Below are 24,706 nucleotides of genomic sequence, written 5' to 3'. Positions count from 1 at the left end.
CGGCGTCGCAGACGTCGAGTCTGGCGTCTGGGTCGCCTTCGATCCAGGCACCCCAGTATCCGGCTTTTCCTGCCCCTGGAGCCGATAATACCGCATTTTTGAATGCGATGTATACCATCTTTCAGCAGATGGCTCCAGGAGGTGCTCCAACTGGTCCTTCGGGGCCGTTGGCTTTCACCTTGGGTGCTCCGGCGCCGCTACGGCCAGCACCCTTCATGCCCTTTCTCCCCTTAGGGAATGTGGGCTCGGCGCCGGTGTCGACTCCGGTGGCCCCAGAGGTTTCGGCCCCGGCGGTTTCCATCCCGTCGACTTCGGGGTTTCGACCAGTGACTCTGACAGGACCATCGGAGGCTCCGAGACGCGCCTCTCTGCATCCGGCTCCTACCTCGGCGTCGAAGCTGCCTGTGGCGCCAGACATGGCGTCGGATGGATCCGGCGATCGGCGTCGTTCCTCGAATTCGGCGGATGCCATGTCGACGCCGCGTATTGAAGAGGCTACATTCTAGGAGGCGTGCTCTCCGTCTCTTAGAGGAGCAGGAATGCCAACGGGTCTTGGAGGAAGGAGAGAGAGAGGATTCTGGCGAAGGTCTTCATGGACTGGATACAGCTAGTGGGCTGGATACTTCCCCTGAGTGGGACTTGTCATCTCCAGGGGAGTATACTGAGGAGGCAGCCACTTTTCACGCTGTGGTAAGAAAGGCAGCTAACTTTCTTGAATTGCCTTTGCCGGTAGCGGAGGCGAAGCAGAATTTGTTGACTGAGATCCTGCATCCGGCCTCTACTGCAGCGGAGCCTCTTTTACCATTCAATGAGGCTTTGCTTGATCCGGTGTTGGAGGTGTGGAAGAAGCCGGTATCTTCCTCGGCTGTTCATAGGGCTGTGGCCAGGAGGTATCGGGCTGCACCATCTGACCCTGGCTTTCTGTCCAGACACCCTACGCCGGAGAGCTTGGTGGTCCAGGCCTCCTGTTCTTCTAGATCTGCGCCTGGATCTTTTCCGACGGTGCCGGGGGATAGAGACTCCAAGAAGTTGGACTCGCAGTCCAAGAAAATATTCTCATCCTGCAGCATGGCGTTGAAGTCCACCAACGCGTCATGTATCTTGGGGAGGTACATCTATGCTCTTATGGACGAAATAACATCTGCACATACGGAGCTTCCCCAAGGGCTTTTGAATATCGTCTCCGATGCCCAGGCTGCTGTAACCCAGGTTATCCAATCTGGGTTGGATACGACTGACTCAGTGGCTAGGGCGATGGGCACGGCTGTGGTTGCGAGGAGACAGGCTTGGCTTCGCAACTCCGGGTTCTCTGCGGACGTGCAGTCGACCCTGTTGGACCTCCCGTTTGATGGGGACAAACTGTTTGGGGCCAAGGCGGATTCGGCCCAGGAGAGGTTCAAAGAAAGCAGGGCCACAGCCAAATCATTAGGACTACAAGCCCTTTTTTCTACCTCCTCCAGATTTTTCAGGAGGTTTCGTGGATTTGGACGTGGCTCTTCCTCCTCTTCCTTTCGGGGGAAATTCCAGCAACCCGCCTTTTCTCACCCCTATAGATCATTTAGAGGGAGAGGTAGGGCCCGCACCAGAGGAGCCTCTCAGCAGCACTCTGCCTCTTCCTCGTCCTCTGGAGGGGTGCAGCAGGGAAAGCAGCTTTAGGCTTCCACCATTTCCCACTCACTCCTCTCCTGTAGGGGGAAGATTACGGCATTTTCTCCACAAGTGGGAGACTATTACAACGGACACTTGGGTTATCAGTATTGTGGAGAAAGGCTACACCCTTCCCTTTCGGGAGTTTCCGCCCCCCCTCCCGCCCCGCACGTCTTATTGTTCAAAAGAACACCTCCTGTTGCTAGAACAGGAGGTTCAAGTCCTCCTTTCAAAGGGCGTGGTGGAGTTGGTTCCAGAGCAGGAAAGGGGTCAAGGTTGTTACTCAAGGTACTTCCTGATTCCCAAGAAAGATGGTCGGTTGAGACCGATCCTGGATCTGAGGATCTTGAATTGGTTCCTCAATCAGGAAAAGTTCAAGATGCTGACCCTAGCACAGGTGCTTTTGGCATTGAACAAAGAAGATTGGATGGTGTCTGTCGACTTGCAGGATGCTTATTTTCATATCCAGATACTCAAGTCGCACAGGAAGTATCTCCGGTTTGTGGTAGAGGCGCAGCACTATCAGTTTGCGGTCCTCCCGTTTGGTCTTACTTCAGCACCTCGAGTCTTCACGGAGGTGATGTCAGTGGTTGCGGCAGAGCTCAGAAGGAAGGGGATAGCAGTATTCCCTTACTTGGACGACTGGTTGATCAAAGCCAAGTCCCCGGAGCTTGTGTCGTATCATCTGCAGTCAACAAACCAATTGTTGTTCGACCTGGGCTTTTCGATAAACGTGCCCAAATCTCACCTGGAGCCCTCTCAGCGCCTCCTGTTCATAGGGGCAGTACTGGATACAACATTGAATCGAGCCTTTCCTCTGCCTCAGGGGGTTCAAGATATTCAGGAATTGGTTCCAATGTTTCGAAATGGAGCGGTAGTTCCAGTCCTCAAGGTCCTTCGTCTGCTCGGTCTGTTTGCCTCCTGCATACTGTTGGTCACGCATGCTCGCTGGCACATGAGGGCTCTTCAGTGGTGCCTCCGAAGGCAGTGGTCTCAACACAAGGGAGATCTAGAAGGTGCGGTCAAGATCTCCAGAGATGCTGCTGTGGACTTGAAGTGGTGGATTGCGAGCAACAATCTTTCGCAAGGAAAGCCGTTCGCGCAGTCGCCACCAGTGGCCACGGTCATAACGGATGCTTCCACTCTAGGGTGGGGAGCTCATCTGGGGGATCTGGAGATCAAAGGACTTTGGTCTCCAGAGGAACAGATGTTTCATATCAATCTGTTAGAGTTACGGGCTGTACGTCTGGCTCTCAAGGCCTTCCTCCCTTCCCTTCGTGGTCAGTCGGTACAGGTCCTGACGGACAATACTACCACGATGTGGTACATAAACAGGGAGAAGTAGGGTCGTACCTTCTCTGCAGAGAAGCTCTTCGACTATGGTCCTGGGCAAAGGACCATCAGATTTGCTTGGTAGCAAATCATCTGGCCGGGGTCTTGAATGTACGTGCGGACAGTCCCAGTCGCCAATTCTCGGCCGACCACGAGTGGCGTCTCCATCCAGGTCAAGTCCGACTAATCTTCCAGATGTGGGGGTTTCCTCGGATAGATCTGTTTGCCACCCGGGAGAACTTGCACTGCCCGTTATTCTGCAGCCTCCAGTATCCGGTGCAGGGAGCATTGGGGGACGCGTTTCTGATAACCTGGTGCGACCAGTTGCTTTACGCGTTTCCCCCCCCCCCCCCCCCCCCCATACCCTTGATTCCTCGAGTGTTGAGGAAGATTCGCCAAGACCGGGCCCAAGTCATCTTAATAGCTCCGGATTGGCCAAGGAGGGTGTGGTACTCGGACCTTCTCCAACTCTCGCTGTGCCCTTCGCTCTGTCTCCCTCTCAGGGTAGACCTCCTCTCGCAGTCGCAGGGGCAGGTTTTACACCCCAACCTCCAGAGTCTACACCTACATGCCTGGAGATTGAACGGGGCAACCTGAGTTCCTTCTCTCTCCCGCCTGATGTAGTGGATGTTATATTAGCGGCCAGGCGACACTCCATTAAATCTATCTACGCTAATAGGTGGTCTAAATTTGTTATGTGGTGTGGAGAGAGACAGATTGATCCCTTACATGCTCCTCTGTCGGACGTTTTGTCTTTCGCTCTGTCTCTAGCGCAGAAAGGTTGTGCAGTGGCTACGGACGTTTTGTCTTTCGCTCTGTCTCTAGCGCAGAAAGGTTGTGCAGTGGCTACCATTTTAAAGGTTATTTGTCTGCCCTGTCAGCCTTCATCTGTCTTCCAGACCAACCATCGTTATTTAAGTCCCCTGTTGTTCTCAGATTCTTGAAAGGTCTTCTAAATAAATATCCTCCAAAACCATTCGTTATGCCTCAATGGGATTTGTCCTTGGTCCTCACTTTCCTTATGGGGTCCCCTTTTGAGCCTATGCATTCTTGCCCCTTAAGGTATTTGGTTATTAAAACAGTCTTCCTGGTGGCTATAACATCTGCAAGGAGAGTGAGTGAGTTGCAAGCCTTATCGGTAAAACCCCCTTATACAACTTTTTATGGGGATAAGGTGGTGTTGAGGACCAAGGCTGCTTTCCTCCCGAAGGTTGTTTCACCCTTCCATTTGGCCCAGACAATTACTTTGTCCACGTTCTATCCTCCGCCTCATCCTTCAAAGGAGGAAGAGAGACTACATCGATTGGACCCAAAGAGGGCGTTAAGCTTCTACATTGATAGAACGAAGGACTTCAGGCTGGAAGATCAGCTGTTCATCGGATACGTGGGCAAGAGGAGAGGAAAGGCAGTTCACAAGAGAACACTCTCCAGGTGGGTTGCTCTTTGCATTAAAATCTGTTACTCTTTGGCAAAGAAGGATCCTCCTGATGGCATTAGAGCTCATTCCACCAGAGCTAAGTCGGCCACTTCGGCCTTGGCCAGGGGTGTTCCTGTGGTCGACATCTGCAAGGCCGCAACTTGGTCATCCCTTCACACTTTTGCGAAACATTACTGTTTGGACTCTGAGGTCAGAAGGGACGGCCATTTTGCACGGTCAGTGCTGCAGGATTTCTTGGTTTGACCATTTCGGCACCCACCACCGGGAGTGGTACTGCTTTGGGACTCTATTCATTAGGTGAGGAATCCACAGGTAGTTGTATCCATCAGAAGAACGAGTTACTTACCTTTGGTAACGACTTTTCTGGTGGATACATTAGATACCTGTGGATTCCTCACGGTCCCACCCGCCTCCCCGTTGCCTTTCTGGTCTTACCAAGTAATCCTTGAGTGCGCTCCTCTTGGTCTTCAAGGTTGCAATAGATGTTGTGTATATATGGATACTTGTGTATATATATATATGTATATATCTTTGTGTATATACATGATTTGCATATATTTGTTGGTTTAAAAAAAAAAAGTTTTATATTAAATCTACAGCCATTTTATTGCAATGTTGTGTATTTTACAGTGTTATGGGATGTTGCCTTGCTCTTTCATTGCATTGGGTTGTTGTTCTCATGCACGTAAAACATTTTGGTACTGACGTCGGCGAGGACCTCTTATTGCCTGTATGACGTCAGACGGCGTCGCGTGGGCTAGAGTGACGTCCTCGTCGACGTGCAGAGACTAGGAAGAAGATTTCCGTCGAATGCTGGCGCCATGGGAGTATTCATTAGGTGAGGAATCCACAGGTAGCTAATGTATCCACCAGAAGAGTCGTTACCGAAGGTAAGTAACTCGTTCTTCTCCGACATCCCTCCCTTCCTGGGGGGCAACTCCCTAAATTATCATCAAGGTGATGACTGAGATATTGCAAACTATATATTGCCAAAATATAACGATATTGACCCTTAATTCCTATAGAATGTCAACATATATCACCCATGTAAGTGTGCTATTTCTCCAGTGGCATTTTGCCTACCATCTACAAAAAGCTAAGGCTCTCAAATGAAGTTGACTGGCCAACATTGCTTTCCACCTCCCTTTTTTAGATGGATATTTCAATAATGGTTTCAATATTCCTTTAAACTGTAAATGTTCAGCTTTCATATTGCTCGGATCTTTCCATGGGAAAAATATTCCAGTGTTTCAGACCATTGAAGTTAGTGTGGGGTTGGAGGGGAGATAGGTGTGGGGTGGTCTGGCTTCCGCCATTTCAGTGTATGACTATTTTTGCCACCCCCAAACAGATCCAGATCAGGATTCTATCACTCTTAATAAGTAGTTTGAGTCTTGACTTCATTAAGCCCCATAATATCATTGTAAGGTCACTGGCAGGTAATAGATCAATATCTTTATAACTTTTACCTCTATATAGAAAAAGGCTCCTTTTGGGCATGTTCTCTATATGTGCAGTTAGTCTGGTTGCATTTCCTCCCCCTTCCCCGGACTAGTTGAATGAAACATACAGCGTCATTTTGATGGAGTGTAATATCAGTCATACATTAGACTGCTGTGGACTTTTCTCTTTTAGATACATATAGAGTATCTTACTACATTTATCCCTAGTCTTCCCCCTACCTTTTGGCTTTGATTTCCCTTTGTAAGATTTTTTTCTTATGACTGCAGAGGTAATCTATTCACTTCTAGCAAAATGGCGTATATCCTTGAAATAACATTTTTACCACCATCTGTGCTTTTTATAAACTTGTCAAAAAGTGTTGACCCTCGTCGAAGCTATGAACATTTAAGAATTTAACACCAAATGCCTAAACTGCATCTCTGTTTTTTAAGTTTTTCAGTTTTACTTCAGTACCCTCAGCGATATCGCTACTCGTTCTACACCTGTCCTCCCTAAAGTGTCAAAATGGCCAGGAGGCAAGCTGGTGCGACATCACTGTTAAAATAGATTGGTGTAAAGGGTAAGGAAAGGGTCCCCTCCTGCCCACCTCCCCCATTTTTAAGCAATATTTCACAGCCTAAGGGCAGTATTCAAAGGAGTTGTAAGGTATGCATTGGATACTTTATAATTCCTGTCCGACCGTGCTAAATCCCATAGTATCTCATCAGCACCTGCTCCCATCAAAAAGTGTTTATTACTATATTGGTCCTACAAATCTAAAAGAGGAAACCTGGGACCCTTGCCTTTAATTCCTTTGTTGTGCCTCCAGAAGGGGCAAGTAATTAATTTTATAAAGATCTACAAGACAAGATGTCAGTCTGTGCATGAAATATGTGATGAGTTGCATTTCTTCCTCCAATCAAGTCATTCTAAAGCCTTTTTGAAATTGAGTGATATGAGCACTGCCGTTAGGTGACATTGCGTAATTGTTTTCATTTAAATACACAGCCTTTCTAATGTGTGCATTTACTTTCTTTTAATAAATCGAGGTTCATTTGGATGAACCCGATCTGGAAAGATCTCTTCATATCGATCAACTAAAACCTAGGAATATTTTCGTACCCACATTGTTTAGTGAGCTCTGCCTACAAGAGGATCATAATTTCTGGTCCTTAGCTGGTTTCTGTACAGTCTTGCACATGGTATTTGTGATGCGCCATTGGATAAAAAAACTAATTTGAGAAATGTATTGGTTTGGGACCCAGAGAGAAGGACACAAGTTGGTAAATGGTAGTTCGAGGCATCTGCTCCAAGCACGTTTCATTTTTGAGTAAAGAGATCACTTGAATTACTCCTTCCTGAATATTTTGCTCCTTAATTAAGGCAAAGGCTGCTGGTGGGATTTTAGGGATGGCAACTTGAGAAATATGATTCATATTCAGGCCTCAAAAAAATCATAATGTTGCTAGACCTGCAGGTAGAGTAACTTGAATAATCTACTCTACCTTAACTGTAATGTACTTGACCAGTAAACGGGTCTCAATTGTGTGATCCTTGGCAAATATTTCACTGAACAGTCACCTTTTTCTTCATTCTCACATATGAGTGAACCTTCAAATATGTGAGCTCAGCACTTCTGCTGTACAAAAAAAAAGTCTTTGTTTGATTAAATGGACTAAACGTTTGCTCCGTGTATAAAAATAATCTAGCCCACAAATGGGGGACACACAATCCATTACTTGCCTCTTAGTTTACTAGTAACATTGCTACCAGGGCAGGTGTGTTTCTAGGTTTATGTTTAAACACTCATTGTTAATAAATATATTACTAAAGCATGACGTGGTCGCACACTGCCATTTACAGAGATAACATTTCCATGAAATGTCCAAAAACCTTCCCATTAACTTGCAGCTTTATTGATGAAACTATATAATGTTTTAACAAATTTGTGAAAATCGGATTTCAGAAAACATCTCTTCTTTGCACATCCTTAAGTAAAGTGTTCTGATTTGTTTTCCTATTAAAATATTTTTTCATTACACAGACGTACAGAGGGCTTTCACAACTAATGAAATATATTTTTTAATGTTTGTACAGTTGACTTAGCTATATAAATGTTTTGTGTTAGGAAAAAACTGACAACCTCCTGGAAGTCTGCAGTCAGAAGAAAATTAATTGTAAGACAGACTGACTTTTGGCCTCTGTCTGTGAACACAGAGCAAATGTGACAAAAAAAAGATGTAAAGGCCTCCTTCACATTCTGACTGAACAGAACACCTGTTCTTTCTCAACTTTCCAGAAGGGTCGAGTAGGTCTTAAAAATAGCTCTACCTGATAAAATATGACTCGCCATAGCAAGTGCGCAAGCATAAGTTTCGAGGCTTGGTATTCTACCTGGGATGTTAGGCCTGCAATATATAACCCTTGGTAGAGAAATCTAAATTTCTTCATGCAAGGTATGGCTCCACTTTATTACCAAATTCATCACATTTCCTGAGTTGAGCTAGAATAATCCCTGCCCTACTAGCTATGATAGCCCCAATTCACCTATAAAGTGTATTTTTTAATATGAGTTTTCACTTGCTCAAGATGGGAGTTGGGAGAGGGGTATGAAGAGTACTTGCCTAAGCTGCCTCTTTTCACTTTAGGTCTTTCTCTAACTTTACAATTTCCTGTCTATGCCACTTTTGCAAACTTGTCATAGCTACAAATTTGCCTTTCATCACTTCCCTTAAGACCTCATGGACATTAGCATCAAGCACCCTCAGAACCCCCTTTGTCATTGTCCTAAAATGTTCTTTAAAAAGTTCTGCCAGTTTCACCCTAAATACGTATCTTGTAGTAAAGAAGGATACTGTTTCTATCTCAAATGTATTAAAATCCCCTGACCCTGATCCAGTGTACTGGTATGGGGGAATGGGCAGATATTGAGATACTCCAATTAGAAGCATCCTTCATGTATGAAACTAAACTTACTAAAATGTAATCGATGCAGGAACAGATGTAAAGAGCCTAAGAGAAAAATGTACATTCAGTATTTTCTACATTGAGTTCCCTTCAAATACCTCTAAGGCCCAGCACCTCAGTTCTGCTTTCAAACATTTGGGAAAGGGTCCAGCCGCTCTAATATTTCTACCTGATATACCTTTGGTCCAGTCTCTCCATAAGCACTTCCGCTCGGATCGACTTTGGATGCAATTTAAATGTGGTGCTTGCAGAGAGGGCAGGATCTACTAACTGTTTAGTTTTTTAATTTAAAAAATGTTTTATTATAAAGAATAGTCGCTGTAGTCCAGGAGGACCCACCTATTTGGTTGGAGACCTGCCACTGCTGAGTTTCAGTTTCTGGGATAACTGAGGCTTTCATTGTGGAGCCTTGTGATGTTAGGAACTCCTTGAGAGAGACCATTGTGGTAGGGCTTGACAAACCTTCTTCCTCTTCCTGATTGTCTTTTGATAGGATCTGCTTTTTGGCACTCCTCTAGGTAATCGTTTTGTTCAACCTCTATACCTTTCTAGAGTGGATTTTTATACAGACGTTTGTCAGAAAAGAACCTAATTTCATCATAGCTAAACATTACTGTGTTTTCACGTTTCTTTATTGTATTGCAAGTTGCGTAGTCGGGATAAGTCTTGAGAGTCTATCTGATATATTTTTTTAAAGGCTGCCGTCCTTGTCAAACCATAATATTAGCTGTGCAGAGGAAAAAAATATTTGTATGTGTATCAATAATGGTTTACATTTACATAGTTACTTACATAACATACTCTTGGATCTACCAGCTGTAAATTGCTGTTTTATCTAGAATTGAAGATAAGTCTGAAATTGCTGCTGTTGAAGAAAACTATTATGTTCAATATCCAGTGGGCCAAAAAATCTTTAAGTACTTGTGCATTTGCTTGTAAGAATTCAGTCTGCCATCCATGCACATCATGTAAAATATGGAAAGGCATGCTGTCTTAGTCAACAACCTTGGAGTCCTTAATCATGTAGTCTTCTCTAGTCCAGAACGTGCCCTCTATTAGAACAGAGACTTCATTTTGTGAATACTTTTAGACCCTTTTCTTTGTGTAACATGCTTATTCAACGTGATTGTCCTGTGGTGTTCAAAATATTGATGGTGTAAATAGTTTCTGACTCCTGCAGAGATTTGAGAAGGGTGCAGCTTGAATGCTGCTTCATGAGCGTCACTGGACAGAGTCAAGCCAGCATTAGCACATTACAGTGAAGATTGGTTCTATGTGATTTCATAAAGGGATGTTCACCATCACATAGTCCGCCATTCCATTCTTAGGGATAGCACCATCTCGCCATAGGCACAAACGCATCTGCAGGTTAGAAGGACGTTCCTAGATTGTCAAAGGCTGGTAAAATGCCACCCCTGAGTTTGAGATCACCACTGTAGGATTCTTGTATTCAGTGCTTTTAAATTATATAGTCAAAATAGGTACTGTAGGTTTTGTGGGGAAATAAATGCATACAAAAAGGACAATTTTAGAAATGATTACCTTTCTATCTATAGAGTTGTTTACAGTCACTTTATGCATGTGCTAGCTATACAGCACAACCATGTCTGAGCTGCAGATATGTTATTATGGTTCGTTTACACAAAACCCAATTGTTCAGAAAACTATTTTGATTCTGTATTATCAATGGTTAACATGTGTAGCAGCATTCCATTAATTGATCCTTTTTTCCGTAGGTACGCTTGCAAGTTCAGAATTCTGCCAAGCCTCTCTACCGTGGGACCTTTCATTGCTTTCAGTCTATCATAAGGCAAGAAACTGTAAGTAACAAATCTGTGCAGACAACATTATAAATGAACCTCTAAATGTAGTGACACTTCAGTGTGTGCAAATGTTATCTGCCAAGCTCAAGCACTGTGGCCCTTTGTCTTGCTTTGGATGCCTAAGTCTCAGCAATACCTGTTCCTTGGCCACTCCGCATGAAATTCTAACATAAAACCTTCACTTAAACTTGCACACTTCATATCCCAATACCTGCAGGGATAGGTCAAGAAATTATGTTGCATCTAAACTCCGGAAGTGAGTTGCTTGTGCCAATGGGGTTTCATCCCTGTAGTGGTATGAATCTGAACATTTTTCAGAATACAGGCTGACTCTGCTACCTACTCATTTGTTAATGCCATTTGGGTATCTCAGGCATAACTATATTGAAATGGTGTTTTTTTTTTTTTTTTTTTTTTTTTTTGTTCTTTACCAAACCCAACCTCTCGGCTTGGGAGACTCTCAAAAGTACACTTTTAAACCCATCCCATTCCACATCGGCTTGACTCCCAGTCAGTCTACCGCACCACTTTAAGCTTGACATGTTGAAATTACACCTCAGCATGCAGAATCATCACAAAAATTAACTGCCAAACTCCTTGCAAACCAATAGCCTCTGTACATGCCTCTTTTTGAAGTCTATCATTGCGTGGTACCCAAACAGCCTAAGTTCAACCACTTCACATCCAAATCTCTGGTATGTGATAACATTTCTCTCCGACATGACCATCTCAACAACTCTAAGCTCGTCTGATTGTGCAAATGTGAGTCTTTTACTTACAGACGTACTATTGACTGTCTAAATCAGTGAAAGTCGAATAACTGTTTTATCCATCTTGAAAGTGTATGGTGCATCTCTCTTCTGCCAAAGTATTCAAGAGACAAATGCATTGGCTACCAAGCCTCAATGATGATAATGACTTAAGTGGGAGGGAGTGAAACAGTTGACCTTTGTTTGCTCCTGTGTCTCTGCTTGAGGTCTGAAGACTTGTACTGTGGCTGCTGTTGCAAAGGAAGAGCAGTATTCAAAGTCTTGGTGTCTGTATTGATTAGGTACTGAGAAATCTGCAGATTCTGCTTCGCTGTCTTTTGGCTCAATCTAAGCATATAAACTACTTGTACTCCTCCTTAGCATGGTCTGTGAGTAGGAAAGGTTAGTGGTTACACTTGTGCCATAGTTTGACCTATACTTTGGAGTGATAAAATTTAAATGTCTGGATGAGTATTTTTTTCTGTTGTATTCTGCCAGTTTGTCTTCCCGATTCTTGATGAAGGAGGCATCAGCATCATCCTTGTTGAAGATGGTGTTCAGATACGCATGCATCGACCAGCTCCGCGTGCGTCGTCCGCGTCGTTGGAGCAGTCTATGACATCACGGTTGTCCATATAGATGCCGTCTCGGCGCACGTATGTCAGTTCTTTTCCTTCCGCACCGGTTAAGCGCAGTTCCGGAAAGAGCTACCCTTCTTCGACATTTGTCGAGGCTTTTTTGGCTGTTTGAAGTCATGTCTTTTGAGAAAGACAGGGTTCAAGCCGTGTGTTGCATGTCATCACACCATGTCGGTGATGGACCCGCACCATGTTTGTCTTTGGTGCCTGGAGAAGGACCACGATTCCACCTCGTGCTCAGACTGTCAGGCTATGGTGCCGAAGGCCTTGAGGGAGAGATCCCTTAAGCTTCTTGCGGCCCAACATTCGTCTTCGGTCAGCGCAGCTCAGCGGATGTCACGGTCCCGCAGCAGGAGGGGGTCGCGGTACTGCTCTCGGAGCCCCAAGTCCTCTTCCTCGCATTCGAGGTCCTCTGAAGGTAAGAGGCACAAGAAGATGAAGTCCAAGCGGACTTCGTCTTCGCCATGCCTGTCGGCCTACAAGGCATCTAGGGAACGTTGACCCCCTGCTCAAATAAGAGTTTTACGAGGCCATGACTTGTTTTTGAGCGGGCTGCACCCTCGGGTGGGTCTTCGGGGCCAGCAGGGGCCCTTTTGGATTCGACGCCGGCAGCTTAGGCCTCGGCGCCGTTGGGGACCCCAGGATCCGATACTGGATCCGGGCCGGTCCCTCAGTCGACCTCCTTTGGCGCCAGGTCCGACGGAGACTATTCCGCCAGCGGCGCCCACCGGTGGCAGCCCCATCCTTATTCCGGATGAGCCGGCGCGCCGTCGTACGACGTCTACTTCAGAGCCAATTCGGCCCAGATCGTTGTCTGAGCATTATTTAGATCAGCCAGACGCAGGAGAGGAATGGGAGGGGTCTGAGGACCCTTTAAAATGTGGATTACAACAGGACTGGTATGAGGATCTAGGGGAGGCCAGTGGACTGGACACGTCTCCAGATACTGGTATGCTCTCTCCTCCTAATGTGGCTACGGAGGAGGGTGCTTCTTTTGCTATGGTGGTGCGTGCGGCAGCTGAGGTCTTGGACCTAGATTTGCCTACGTTGCCAATCAGGACGAATATCCTGACAGAAGTGCTTCAGCCGGGGGTGACCACATCAGAGCCGATGTTGCCCTTCCATGAGGCTCTTACAGACGTTCTTCTGGGTATGTGGTCCAAACCCAGCACAGGGGCTCCTGTAAATAGGACGGCCGGCATAGACCCGCTCCGAGCGACCCTAGTTTCCTGACACAACACCCCATTCCTGAGAGCTTGGTTGTCCAAGCCTCTACTTCCCGTGGTGCCTTCCCTTCAGCTCCCCTGGATAGGGAATCCGAGAGGCTGGATCAGCTTGGGAAGAAGATGTTTTCTTCCACCAGCCTGGCATTAAGGTCCGTAAACACCTCTTACCTATTGGGCTATTGGGCTGTTATTCCCATACTTTATGGGATACAGTGGCACAGGTAGATCCCGGAGGGCGTACGGGACACTCTCACCAAGGCTGTCAAGGATGGGAGAGATGCAGCAAGTTTACCATCCGGTGTGGTTTCGACACAACTGACTCGCTGGGCAGAGTGATTTCATCGTCCGTGGCCCTATGTCGCCATGCCTGGATACGTTCTACTGGTTTCTCAGGGGATGTCCAGTCCAGCTTGAAGGACATGCCCTTTGATGGCTCTCGCCTTTTTGGCGAAAAGGCAGACTCCGCGCTTGAGAGGTTCAAGGATTCTCGAGCCACGGCTAGATCCTTGGGACTTTCAGTGCCAGTAAGACAGCAGTCTGTCTTTCGAGGCTTTGGAAGGGGCATGGTACCACGCCAGCCACAGTTCAGCCACCGTCCTCAGGCTTCACAGCATCCCTGAAGAGGACGTGGTCGTGGTACCATCAGACCCAGAGGGTCTGGCCAGAGGTCGGCCGCCACACAGCCCCCCTCCACTGCGCCCAAGCCCTCCTAGTATGGTTCTGCTGGATCACGTCCATCGAGTTGGAGGGAAGATTCGTCTTCATCTCCCTCACTGGCTTTCCATCACCATGACAAGTGGGTCCTGCAGATCATACGGAAGGGCTACTCCCTTCCCTTCCAGTCTTTCCCTCCTTCTATCCCTCCAACAAAGGAATGGCTGATGGAGGACCATCTAGCTTTGCTCCATGAGGAAGTTACGGCTCTCTTGGCCAAGGGAGCCATAGAAAGAGTCCCGATATCAGAAGTAGGCAGTAGTTATTCCTGCTACTTTCTGATTCCCAAAAAGAACAAAGCCCTTCGCCCTATCTTGGATTTAAGGGACGTCAATCTCTTGCTCAAGAAGGTGAAATTCAAGATTCTCACTCTGGCTCAGGTTTTGTCTGCCCTAGACCAAGGAGACTGGATGGTAGTGTTGGATTTGCAGGATGCCTATTTCCACATTCCTATCCTGCCAGCCCACAGGCGTTACCTGCGGTTCAAGGTGGGCCACAAGTACTTTCAGTTTACCGTGCTTCCTTCGGTCTCACCAGTGCCCCTCGGGTGTTGACAAAGGTGATGGCGGTGGTGGCAGCTCATCTGCGCAGGTCAGGGATTTCAGTCTTCCCCTACCTGGACGATTGGCTGTTGAAGGCTTCTACGCCCCAGGCTCTCGTCACCCACCTCCAGACGACGGCAGACCTCCTGCATTCGCTGGGTTTCACTATAAATGTGCAGAAGTCACACCTGACTCCCTCTCAGAAGCTCACTTTCATCTGAGCTGTTCTGGGCACAGTGCAGTATCGGGCTTATCCTCCCGAACAGCGGGTCCAGGATATTCAGGTTATGATACCGATGTTTCGGCCTCTATCCTGGATTTCGGTGTGAGACTCTGAGGATGTTGGGACTCATGGCTTCCTGCATCCTATTGGTCAAGCATGCCAGATGGCGCATGAGGACTCTGCAGTGGGACCTGATGTTCCAGTGGGCACAGCATCAGGGAAATCTTACCGATGTGGTTCAGATCTCGGAGGGGACTGCAAAAGATCTGCAGTGGTGGTTAGTGAACTGCGATTGGGTCAAAGGCAGACTCCTCTCCCTTCCCCACCCAGATCTAATGGTAGTGACAGATGTCACTTCTGGGATGGAGTGGCCATCTGGGGGAGGTGGAGATCAGAAGTCACTGGTCTCCGGTGGAATCCGGGCTCCACATCAACTTGCTGGAGCTTCGGGCGATCCGACTAGCATTAAAAGCATTTCTTCCTGTTGTTAAAGGGAAGGTGGTGCAGGTGTTCACGGACAACACTACTGCAATGTGGTACTGCAACAAGCAGGGCGGTGTGGGGTCGTGGACCCTTTGTCAAGAGGCTTTACGTCTCTAGACATGGCTGGAACAGCAGGGCATGACCCTGGTGGTTCAACACCTGGCAGGTTCTCTGAACGGCAAGGCAGGCGATCTCAGCTGAAAATGCTTAGAGGATCGCGAATGGTGCAAGGACTCTTTCGGCAGTGGGGAGGGTCTTGGTTAGATCTGTACCTCCGTAGAGGACGCGCAATGTCAGCAGTTTTGCGCGTTGGAGTTTCCAAAGGGGCTATCGCTAGGTGACACTTTTCGTCACAAGTGGAGTTCAGGCCTCCTGTACGCCTTTCCGCCTATACCACTTTTGCCCAGAGTTCTCAAGAAAATCAAGAACGACCGGGCCCAAGTAATCCTAGTGTCTCCGGATTGGGCACAGAGTTTGGTATCTAGAGCTTCTCAAAATGAGCATCAGTCCTCTCATCAGGCTGCCTCTTCGGGAGGATCTTCTGTCGCAGCAGCAGGGGAAGGTTCTCCACCTGAATCTGTCAACTCTGCGCCTTCATGCGTGGCGATTGAGCGGCAACAGTTGATGGTTTATGACCTCCCTCCCGAGGTCTGTGATGTCATTCTGGCAGCCAGGTGTCCCTCTACGAAGTCGATCTACGCCTGCCATTGGAAACGTTTTGTTTCATATTGTACAGAGAGGTCTATTGATCCTTTCTTCTTCTCTGTCTAACATCCTTTTGTTTATATTGTCTCTCGCCCAGCAGGGTTCCTCCTTGGGGACTCTCAAGTGCTATCTTGCAGACTTATCGGCTTTTCTTCAATTGCCTGATCAACCATCTCTGCTTAAATCACCTATAGTACAGCGGTTTTTGAAAGGGCTTGTGAATCTGTTCCCGCCTGTGCCTTTCGTTATGCCCCAGTAGGATCTTAATTTGGTTCTTACCTTCCTTATGTGTGCTCCCTTCATGCCCTTGCATAACTGTCCTCTCCGGCTGCTTACTATTAAAACAGCCTTTTTGGTGGCAATTACACCTGCCAGGAGAGTGAGTGAGCTGCAGGTTTTCTCTTCAAAGCCACCTTATTTCCTGATATATCCTGACAAGGTAGTGTTAAGAACTCATGCCTCTTTCCTCCCCATGGTGGTGACCTCTTTCCATCCGGGTCAAAATATCACCTTGCCCACCTTCTTTGCACCACCGCATCCCTCTAAGGAAGAGGAGCGTCTTCATCGGCTGTACCCAAAAAGAGCATTATCGTTCTACCTTGACAGCATTAAAGAGTTCCGGGTGGACGACCAACTCTTTGTGGGGTATGTTGGTACAAAGAAAGGTCGTTCTCTGTATAAAGATCTGCTATTCTTTGGCAAAGAAGCAGCCTCCCGAGGGCTTGAGAGCTCATTCTACTAGGGGGAAAGCTGCTACCACTGCGTTAGCACGTGGCGTACCGGTGGTGGACATCTGTCAGGCTGCAACGTGGGTTTCTTTGAACACGTTTGCAAAACACTACTGCCTGGATAGCCAGGTGAGAAGAGAGGGGCATTTTGCCTGGTCTGTTTTGCAGGACTTCCTAGTGTAAAAATCTCCTTCAGACCCACCGCCAGGGGTTATAGCTTGGGTATCTATTCTAAGGTAAGGAAGCTGCAGCTAGAAGTCTCTATCAGATGAACAAGTTACTTACCTGCAGATTCCTTACACCCACTCAAGCCTCCCCGCTCTGCGGATATTTTTTCATACAGATAGATAGATAGATAATTTTGGCATTTTTGCCTTTCTTAAAGGCATGAAAGAATTTTTACTTCAAATAGTCACCAAGAGGTAAAATCCATAACTGTTGGTTCTTCCATGACTCTGGGCTTCTGGTGTGGGAAGTTGTGGAAAAGAACTGACGTACGCGCGCCGAGACAGTGTCTATATAGGCAACCGTGACATCATAGACCGCTCTGACGACGCATGCGGAGCTGGTTGACGGACGCCGATCCGAACAAAGCCGCCCGGCGGCGCGTGCAGGGTACTGCTCAGGAAAAAAAACTCAGTGTACAAAGCTGACGCCAGGGAATTCTAAGGTAAGCAATCTGCAGCTTGATAGAGTCTCTACCAGATACCTCGTTACTGAAGCTAAGTAACTTGTTCTTCTGCATCTGACTAAGCTGGTGGGTTTCCAGAGACGAAGACTGGACGATCTGTGAGAGCTCAACAATTATTGTAATAGGACTTTGACATAGTTGGCTCACAGTGGCTTCTTCCAAGTCTGCTGAGCTTTCTAGAGGTTTTTTGTGAAGTGGTGTGAATTGGTCGGTGCTCTCACCAGAGGTTAGATGCCCTCAGTCTCTGGTGGAGATCCAGGTCAGAAATAAACATAATACTAACTAATGTTTTCTTAAAATCTTTGGGATGACCTCATATGGCCACCATGGTCCTGGCTTAAGGTCACCAGCTGTCTGGTTGTTGCTTTAAGTTTGACTCTGATATTGGACTTTCCACTTCTTCATCCTTGAGTTGTGTGGCAAAGACCCACGTATTAGCGCTCACGGATACTGCTTCCAGTGTTCTACCAGATGGCCACTAAAGCCTTCCATCTGAGTTTCTTGAAATGTCCGATGGGGCTAGTAGCAACAGTTTACCAGCCACATCAGGAATTCTGAGATTTGCAGTTTTACCACGGATATAAAAATATTCTGTCCAACTGGTTGCTCACAGCAGCTAAAATTTCAGTGGGGAAAGTGTGAGGGAGAATGGTGAGCTACACAATCAATTATATATTTTTTAACCTATTGTGGGCGTCGGGAGGCACCTGGCACTTTAAATCGCTCTGGCGCGGGCACCAGTGCGATTTAAGTTGGATATATTTATCCTTGGTTGCTGGGGCAGAGCTTCCCCAGCAACCAATGCTAAAAGTATCCCCACCCTGAAATTAGGATCGGCGTACCTTGCACACTGGCGTCATTACAGGAAAAATGAAAGTAAAATGAGCAGATCACTTGAGCACTGATTTCAAAGGGAGAGGTACCGTTGGAAGAGGAGAGTCTCCCCTTTCCAAAGGTACCTTTTCCCTAGTAGATCCCTGCTTGGGGATCACCTCAGGAAGGAACATTTCTAATTTACATGTTAGTATGGCAACCCACAAATTCATAGATGTGCAAATAACTACTGCTTCTAAACTCCATATCTTGTGCCCATTCTAGAAATACAAAATCTGCCACAGTTAGAAAAAGTTACAAATGAAAACAGACACTAATGGCTGTTTTTGTTTTTTGTTTTTTCATCCCAATTTCAATATTTGTTCATTTCACCTGTTGAAGCTTTGAAGAATCTACACAAATGACCCCTTGCTGATTTCAGATTGGTGTCTACTTTTCAGAAATGTACAGCTTTCCGGGAACCACCATTGGTTTTACACCCATTTGTACACCCTAACTGGAAGGAGGTTGAAAGCACAAAAAAAAAGGAAAATTGGACTGTCACAATAAACTGCCAATACTGTGTTGAAAAATGTCTGTCTCAAGTCTGCCTGTTCCTGAAACAGTAGGGTGTAGGGTTAATATGTGGTTTGATGGACATCTGATTCGATGCTGTAGCCATTTCAGAGAGTGATTCTTGAGGCCTTTTTCATCTTTGGTTATTTTAGAGTAAGTCTGTATAATAGTTTGAAAAGATCAGTCCTCGATGCCACTGTATCTTGCTTTAATCTTTTGTACCTAGTGTAATCTCTCTGTGGGCTTTTAACCACACCCAGGTCCAAACCATCAGTTTGGTTGGTTCGTGGGCTTGCCTTTTTAAAATTATCTTAATTTAATTAGTGAAAGGCATGCATACGTCATGTCTTTTCTGGTGTTTAGCCCTCCTCGACCGCAACTGCCAACTACTGAAAACATACGAGGCTCCATATTTTCTGTATGGTTTCTGGACAACTTTTTCTCTTTATTTTGTAGGCAGCCCGATCCCGCAGGGCAGAAGTCTAGCGCTTTGCATGACCTCGACCCTGTAACATGGATATTTGCACTTTAACCAGTTATATGTATAATTGCACTTTTGCCAGTTACATGGATAATTGCACTTTTGCTGATACACTGCACTGGGAACTAATTTCTGTTTCCGTTTGTGTGTTTGCTTTGTGCTCATGGTAGCCGTCTGCTTGCTTATGTGAAATTGTTTAATTTTTCAGTTTATATGGCAATAAAATTCTGGTTTGGAGTTTTTAACGCTAATAACTAACTCGAGCAAACGCGAGACCCGTTGCATTGCAGATGCTTGATCCTTTTTTCTACAAACGCCCAACATCGGGATTTCCCCAAAGTGCAGATGTATGAAGCACTTACGAAAAAATGGGTTGTCTCCATAAACTCACTGTTCACATTTAATTAGTGATGTCAAAGTATTACTCACAGTTGAACCCCATGCAGTATTTGGTCCCATGGGTCACTCGTGTACTAGTCAAAACAAAATGGAATTTGTTCATGGAGTCTCATTTTCAGGTGCAAGTGTTTTACATATGATAGAATCTAGAATACAATTAGCTTGAAAGGAAGAAGAGTGGCATTTGGAGGCTTAAATTAAGATTATGTTTTCCTTCTTGCTTCTCCCTCACAAATGCCACATTCTTGAGCGTACTTTCTGGTCCTATTCTTTGTGTGAGAATAAAACAATCTGTGCAGGTACTTACGGAGAACAAATTGCATGACGTGTTTTGTCCTCACCTTATTTGGTCTAAGCTAATGAAGGGTCTTTTATTGAATTTTGCACATACCATGAAGTAAGTAGTTTTCTGATTTGGTTGAATTATTCAATGTATGATTAATATGTTAATTATCAACTGATCATATTGTCAGTCACTAATATGGTTTTCTTCTCTCTTTCTAATAGGCCTTTGGACTGTATAAGGGAATTGGATCACCCATGATGGGATTAACCTTCATTAACGCGTTGGTGTTCGGTGTCCAAGGAAATGCAATTCGTCTTCTTGAGAATGACACTCCACTGAACCAGTTTCTCGCAGGGTCAGCGGCAGGAGCAATGCAGTGTGTAATCTGTTGTCCAATGGAGCTAGCGAAAACAAGAATGCAGCTGCAGGGCACTGGCGAATACAAATCAAAATCTAAAAATTACAAAAATTCCCTTGATTGCCTGGTTAAAATCCATCGAAAGGAGGGGCTGCGGGGAGTCAACCGAGGCATGGTTACTACTTTCCTAAGGGAGACACCAAGTTTTGGATTTTATTTCCTTACATATGACTGTCTGACCAGATATTTAAGCTGTGAACCTAATGACATCTACATTATTCCCAAATTATTGTTGGCTGGAGGCATGTCTGGAATTGTCTCATGGCTATCAACATATCCAATCGATGTTATCAAGTCCAGACTGCAGGCTGATGGAGTTGGGGGAGTCAATAATTATAATGGAATTCTTGACTGCATAAAAAAGAGTTATGAGGTGGAAGGATGGCGGGTATTCACAAGAGGTCTCACTTCAACCCTTCTACGTGCTTTCCCGGTTAATGCTGCAACCTTTGCCACAGTCACGCTTTTCCTGATGTACGTCAGGGCTGGGGAAAACATACCTGAGTGTGAAGCAGGCCCTGCAATACAGCAACCTTCGAGCATGTGAACGTGTTTGTTATCCCAAGACTTTCAGACCACGTCTATTCCCCGAGCTGGAAAGTTTCCGTTTTTACTGATGTTTAATCAGCAGAAACATTGTAAAAATGTATTGCCTTGTACATTGACATAATGCATTTTTGAAAATCCAATCCAAATAATGTGAGGACCGCCATAGCTAGAACCCTCTGTGTTAGGTGTACTGTATGAACAATTTACTGAGGGGCTCAGTGAAGGTGCTGGAACATTGGATTGCTCGAAATCCCATTATATTGACCTAACTACTGATCGCAGTGGTCAAATCACGTAAAGATTGATAACGTTTCATTTTGAGAGGACTGTTACATACATACTGTTGCTTCTAAGATGGAACTTGTGCTCCTCGATGAATGTGGTTTTCTAGTGTGTGTGTGTGTGTTTTTTTAATTAGAACTACATTGCTGCTTTTTAGGCTTTTGACTGAGGTTTCCATGTGCTTAAGTTTTTTTGACTGTACTTGCTTGTCCCCTGGACCTCCAGTGTGCCTCTTGTTGTTATATATGCAAAGGCAATTCTGCTTTTTTTGGGGGATCTGCACAACTTGTCAAGACTGTTCCTACCCAACCCCCGATCTACTGTCAACCTGATACAAGATTTAAAAGGGAATAATTTAGAACCCCTTTGCCTTATTGCTTTTGAGGATATATCCCGTTCTCCCCTCCCACGTTTATCAAACAGTATGTTTTTTCCAGCCTCCTTGTTTAAAAAGGACCAGTGTGCAAAGAAGTATGAAATATCAAAATCATATTGGAAAGCCACATTTGACTGACTAAAAAAAAAAATCCCCAAAAAACAACTCATGTATTCGGGTCTGGCCCTTTTTGGATTGAATTCTATCCATTTATAGAAATTTCCCGAAAATGGGAATGGCTTCCATGATCTTAATATGTGCTCTCCTGATGTAGAAAGCACATAAATACAATCAGCTTGTCATTCTGCACTATGTTCTGCTGTTGAGCACCCTCAGTTAATGGTAAGAAATGGTTTGCTTTCATCGGGGGTGGAGAGGTAGTTAAGTCGAAATGTTGTATTGAAAGTGTTGGCCGATAATGGAGAAAGAATGTTGTTTTTTTTTTTTTTTTTTTTTTTTTATATACCAAAACTGCGTAGTAGCTGTGCCGGAGAATAAGGGCAATTTTATTTATATATTTATAGTGCTGGAGAGCTCAATTTAACATTCATTCATTTTAAATGCATCACTTTTAAAATATACTAACATGGGTTTTTCAGATTCTAATGTATGTATTCGAACGTTTTTAAACCCCTAATGTCATATGGTATTGTGCACAGCGATACACTAATTGAGTGCAGCCAGTGTCATCTGCTTTATCTGAGCATCTTGAAAATTGCACAATTTGCACATTATGGAGAATCCTCGCATAGTAGTCTGACGTCGCTCTCGTTTGGAGTGGTTCACAATACCTTTGAGAACCTGTGAGCCCAGTAAAACATATATCACTCCAGAGACTCTCATTGTGGCCCGTGGCTCAAATAAACTAATGGATCTAAAGACAATTTGAATGTGTTTAACAAATTACAGACTTTGTGAGCAATGAAACATCACATTTGGCTGCTATAAATTTTAAATGTGAGACAACCGATTTCAGTATGGAATTTTTCTATCTCTTATGAATAGGTGCAATATACATCATGGGTGTGTGTGTAAATATATATGTATTGTGCAGGTATTTTCTTCAGAGAAAATTATTCCATTGTACTAGAATTTACAAGATAAATCTGGAAATGTGATAATCCTACTATACCTTCAGCTTACAATATACACGTTTGAACATACTTGCTTAAAATTGAAGTAGTGGCTGTAAAGCTGAGTAAGTGATGCTTTTCAGATCCAAGTCGTCACACATCTTTGTAGAATACACTGTAATGGCTGTAAATAAGCAGATAGAAGGGAAATAAAAGTAGTTCTACTTTTTATAAATGACTTCAGTGTGTCTGTGTTTTGTTTTTCCCCTTTTTGGTAGGTTATCCCCATACGTTTTGCTTCTGACCTCCTGTTTTTGAGCCTGTTCTGAATTTAGTATTTGCTGGCTTTAGCACTGGTAGAGTGCCCGGAGTCCTAAAGTGCAAATGCTCTGTCTAAATGGTATCGGTAATTGATTTATCCATGATTGGCATATTTGATTTACCAATAAGTCCCTAGTATAGTGCACCATGTGTGTCCAGGGCCTGTAAACCAAATACTACCAGTGGGTCGGAAGCACTGATTGTGCCACCCACACAAGTAGCCCTGTAAACATGTCTCAGAGTGTGTGCAGTTTTAAAACTGCCAATCGACCTGGCAAGTGAACCTACTTGCCAGGCCCACACCTTCCCTTTTACTACTTGTAAGTCACCCCTAAAGTAGGTCCAAGGGTGTCCCATGGGCAGAGTGCAGTGTATTTAAAAGGTAGAACATGTACTGTTGTGTTTTACATTCCTTGATAGTGAAATATTTCTAAAATCGTTTTTCACTATTGCAAGGCCTATCTTTCGCATAGGGTACCATGCAGATTGCCTTGAAATATCTCAAGTGTAATTTACCATTGGGGCAGATAGTTATGAAGTTTGGGGTCTCTGAACTCTCAATCTAAAAATACATCTTTTGATTAAGCTGTGTTTTTTTTTTTTTTTTCTTTTTTTTTTTCTTCAAATAGTAAGTTTGAAAAAGCCACTTTTTAGAGAGTGGGTATTTTTCTTGCTTAACCATTTTGTGCCTCTGGGTCAGGACGAAAGTTGGGCTGTTCGTGAATTCATTCTAGACAGTCGCACAAAGAGAGCGGAGGTGTGCCCTGCCTATCCTGATGGGTCTTTTTCAGATAGAGTTGTGGGAGGAGCTGACACGTGCACCTGAATAGGGCTGTGTCTGTCCTTACACAAAGCAGTGTCCAACCAGTGTGTCTGGGGCCAGGGCAGGAAAGGCAGGGTCTTGTGCACTACAAAGACATCTCTTTGAAGCTTGTCTACTTCAAAAGCAGTAATGGGTATAAGTACTGGACCTCCGGCCCCACAAAGTTGGAATCCTTCTGGACTGAGGGCATTCTGCCAGGAAGAAGAGCTGGATGCTGTAGGAGGAACTGCCACTCCACCTGTTGCTTTGCTGTACTAGCCTGCTGCTTCTGTCCTGGGAGTAAAAGAACTGGACTTTGTTTTCTACATTCTGCTTTCCAGGGGTCTCCAAGGGCTTGGAATGAGCTTGCATTCTGTTAAGAAGTCTTAGGGACATCAAAGATCTGCCAGCACCTGGGCTCTCTTGATGGGTGTCCTGGCTTGTCAAGTAGTGCCAAATTCTGTCCCTTGGCCCTTGGGAGGAGGGCTGGGGCAAGCAAGAAGAAACCAAGCACATCGATTCCAGAACCGCTCCCACTGTCCAATTCTGCACCGCTGCCTGCACATTAACTGCTTTGACTCCGCTGCAGCACCTTTAGCCCTGTATGCCTCACGTCTTGACCTGCTGGATTCATCGACCCCTGCCATGTCATTATGGTGTTGCCGGTGAGGCATCAGTTCCTATCACCTATCCTACAACGGCAAGGAACCAACGCCTCCCCTCCCCTGCCTGGCAGTAAGGAACCGGCACCGCACCAGCTCCAGTGACTCCTCACCTCCCCGACTGTGCAACATCTTTGGTTCCTTCTAGTTTTCCAAGGTACTGTACCTAGTGACGTGTGTCGATGACTGGCCCGCACTCCCTCGCGAGTGGCATAGGACTGTTGGGAATGACTTGCCAAGACACCATGATAGCCCCAGTTAGAGCTATTGTATTTCTGAGCACTATAATAAGATTTAATCTTTGAAAATGTGTATCTTT

At 45.4% G+C, this 24,706-nt stretch overlaps 1 protein-coding gene across 2 annotated transcripts in view; it reads left to right on the top strand.

The window, feature by feature from the left end:
* SLC25A29 (solute carrier family 25 member 29) overlaps nucleotides 1-22,840 on the top strand; it is a 45,795-nt gene extending 22,955 nt beyond the window's left edge. For both annotated transcript variants that reach the window (XM_069208325.1, XM_069208326.1), the window contains 2 exons: nucleotides 10,564-10,647; nucleotides 20,126-22,840. In XM_069208325.1, the coding sequence (XP_069064426.1) occupies nucleotides 10,564-10,647; nucleotides 20,126-20,869 (828 nt within the window). In that variant the 3' untranslated portion in view covers nucleotides 20,870-22,840. The remainder of the gene's footprint in view (nucleotides 1-10,563; nucleotides 10,648-20,125) is intronic.
* Nucleotides 22,841-24,706: the final 1,866 nt, after the last annotated feature.

This window comes from Pleurodeles waltl, chromosome 9 (genome assembly GCF_031143425.1).
Source record: "Pleurodeles waltl isolate 20211129_DDA chromosome 9, aPleWal1.hap1.20221129, whole genome shotgun sequence".
NCBI lineage: Eukaryota > Metazoa > Chordata > Amphibia > Caudata > Salamandridae > Pleurodeles > Pleurodeles waltl.
Note: the sequence above shows the minus strand (reverse complement) of the source record. Positions and strands in the feature narration are given on the sequence as shown.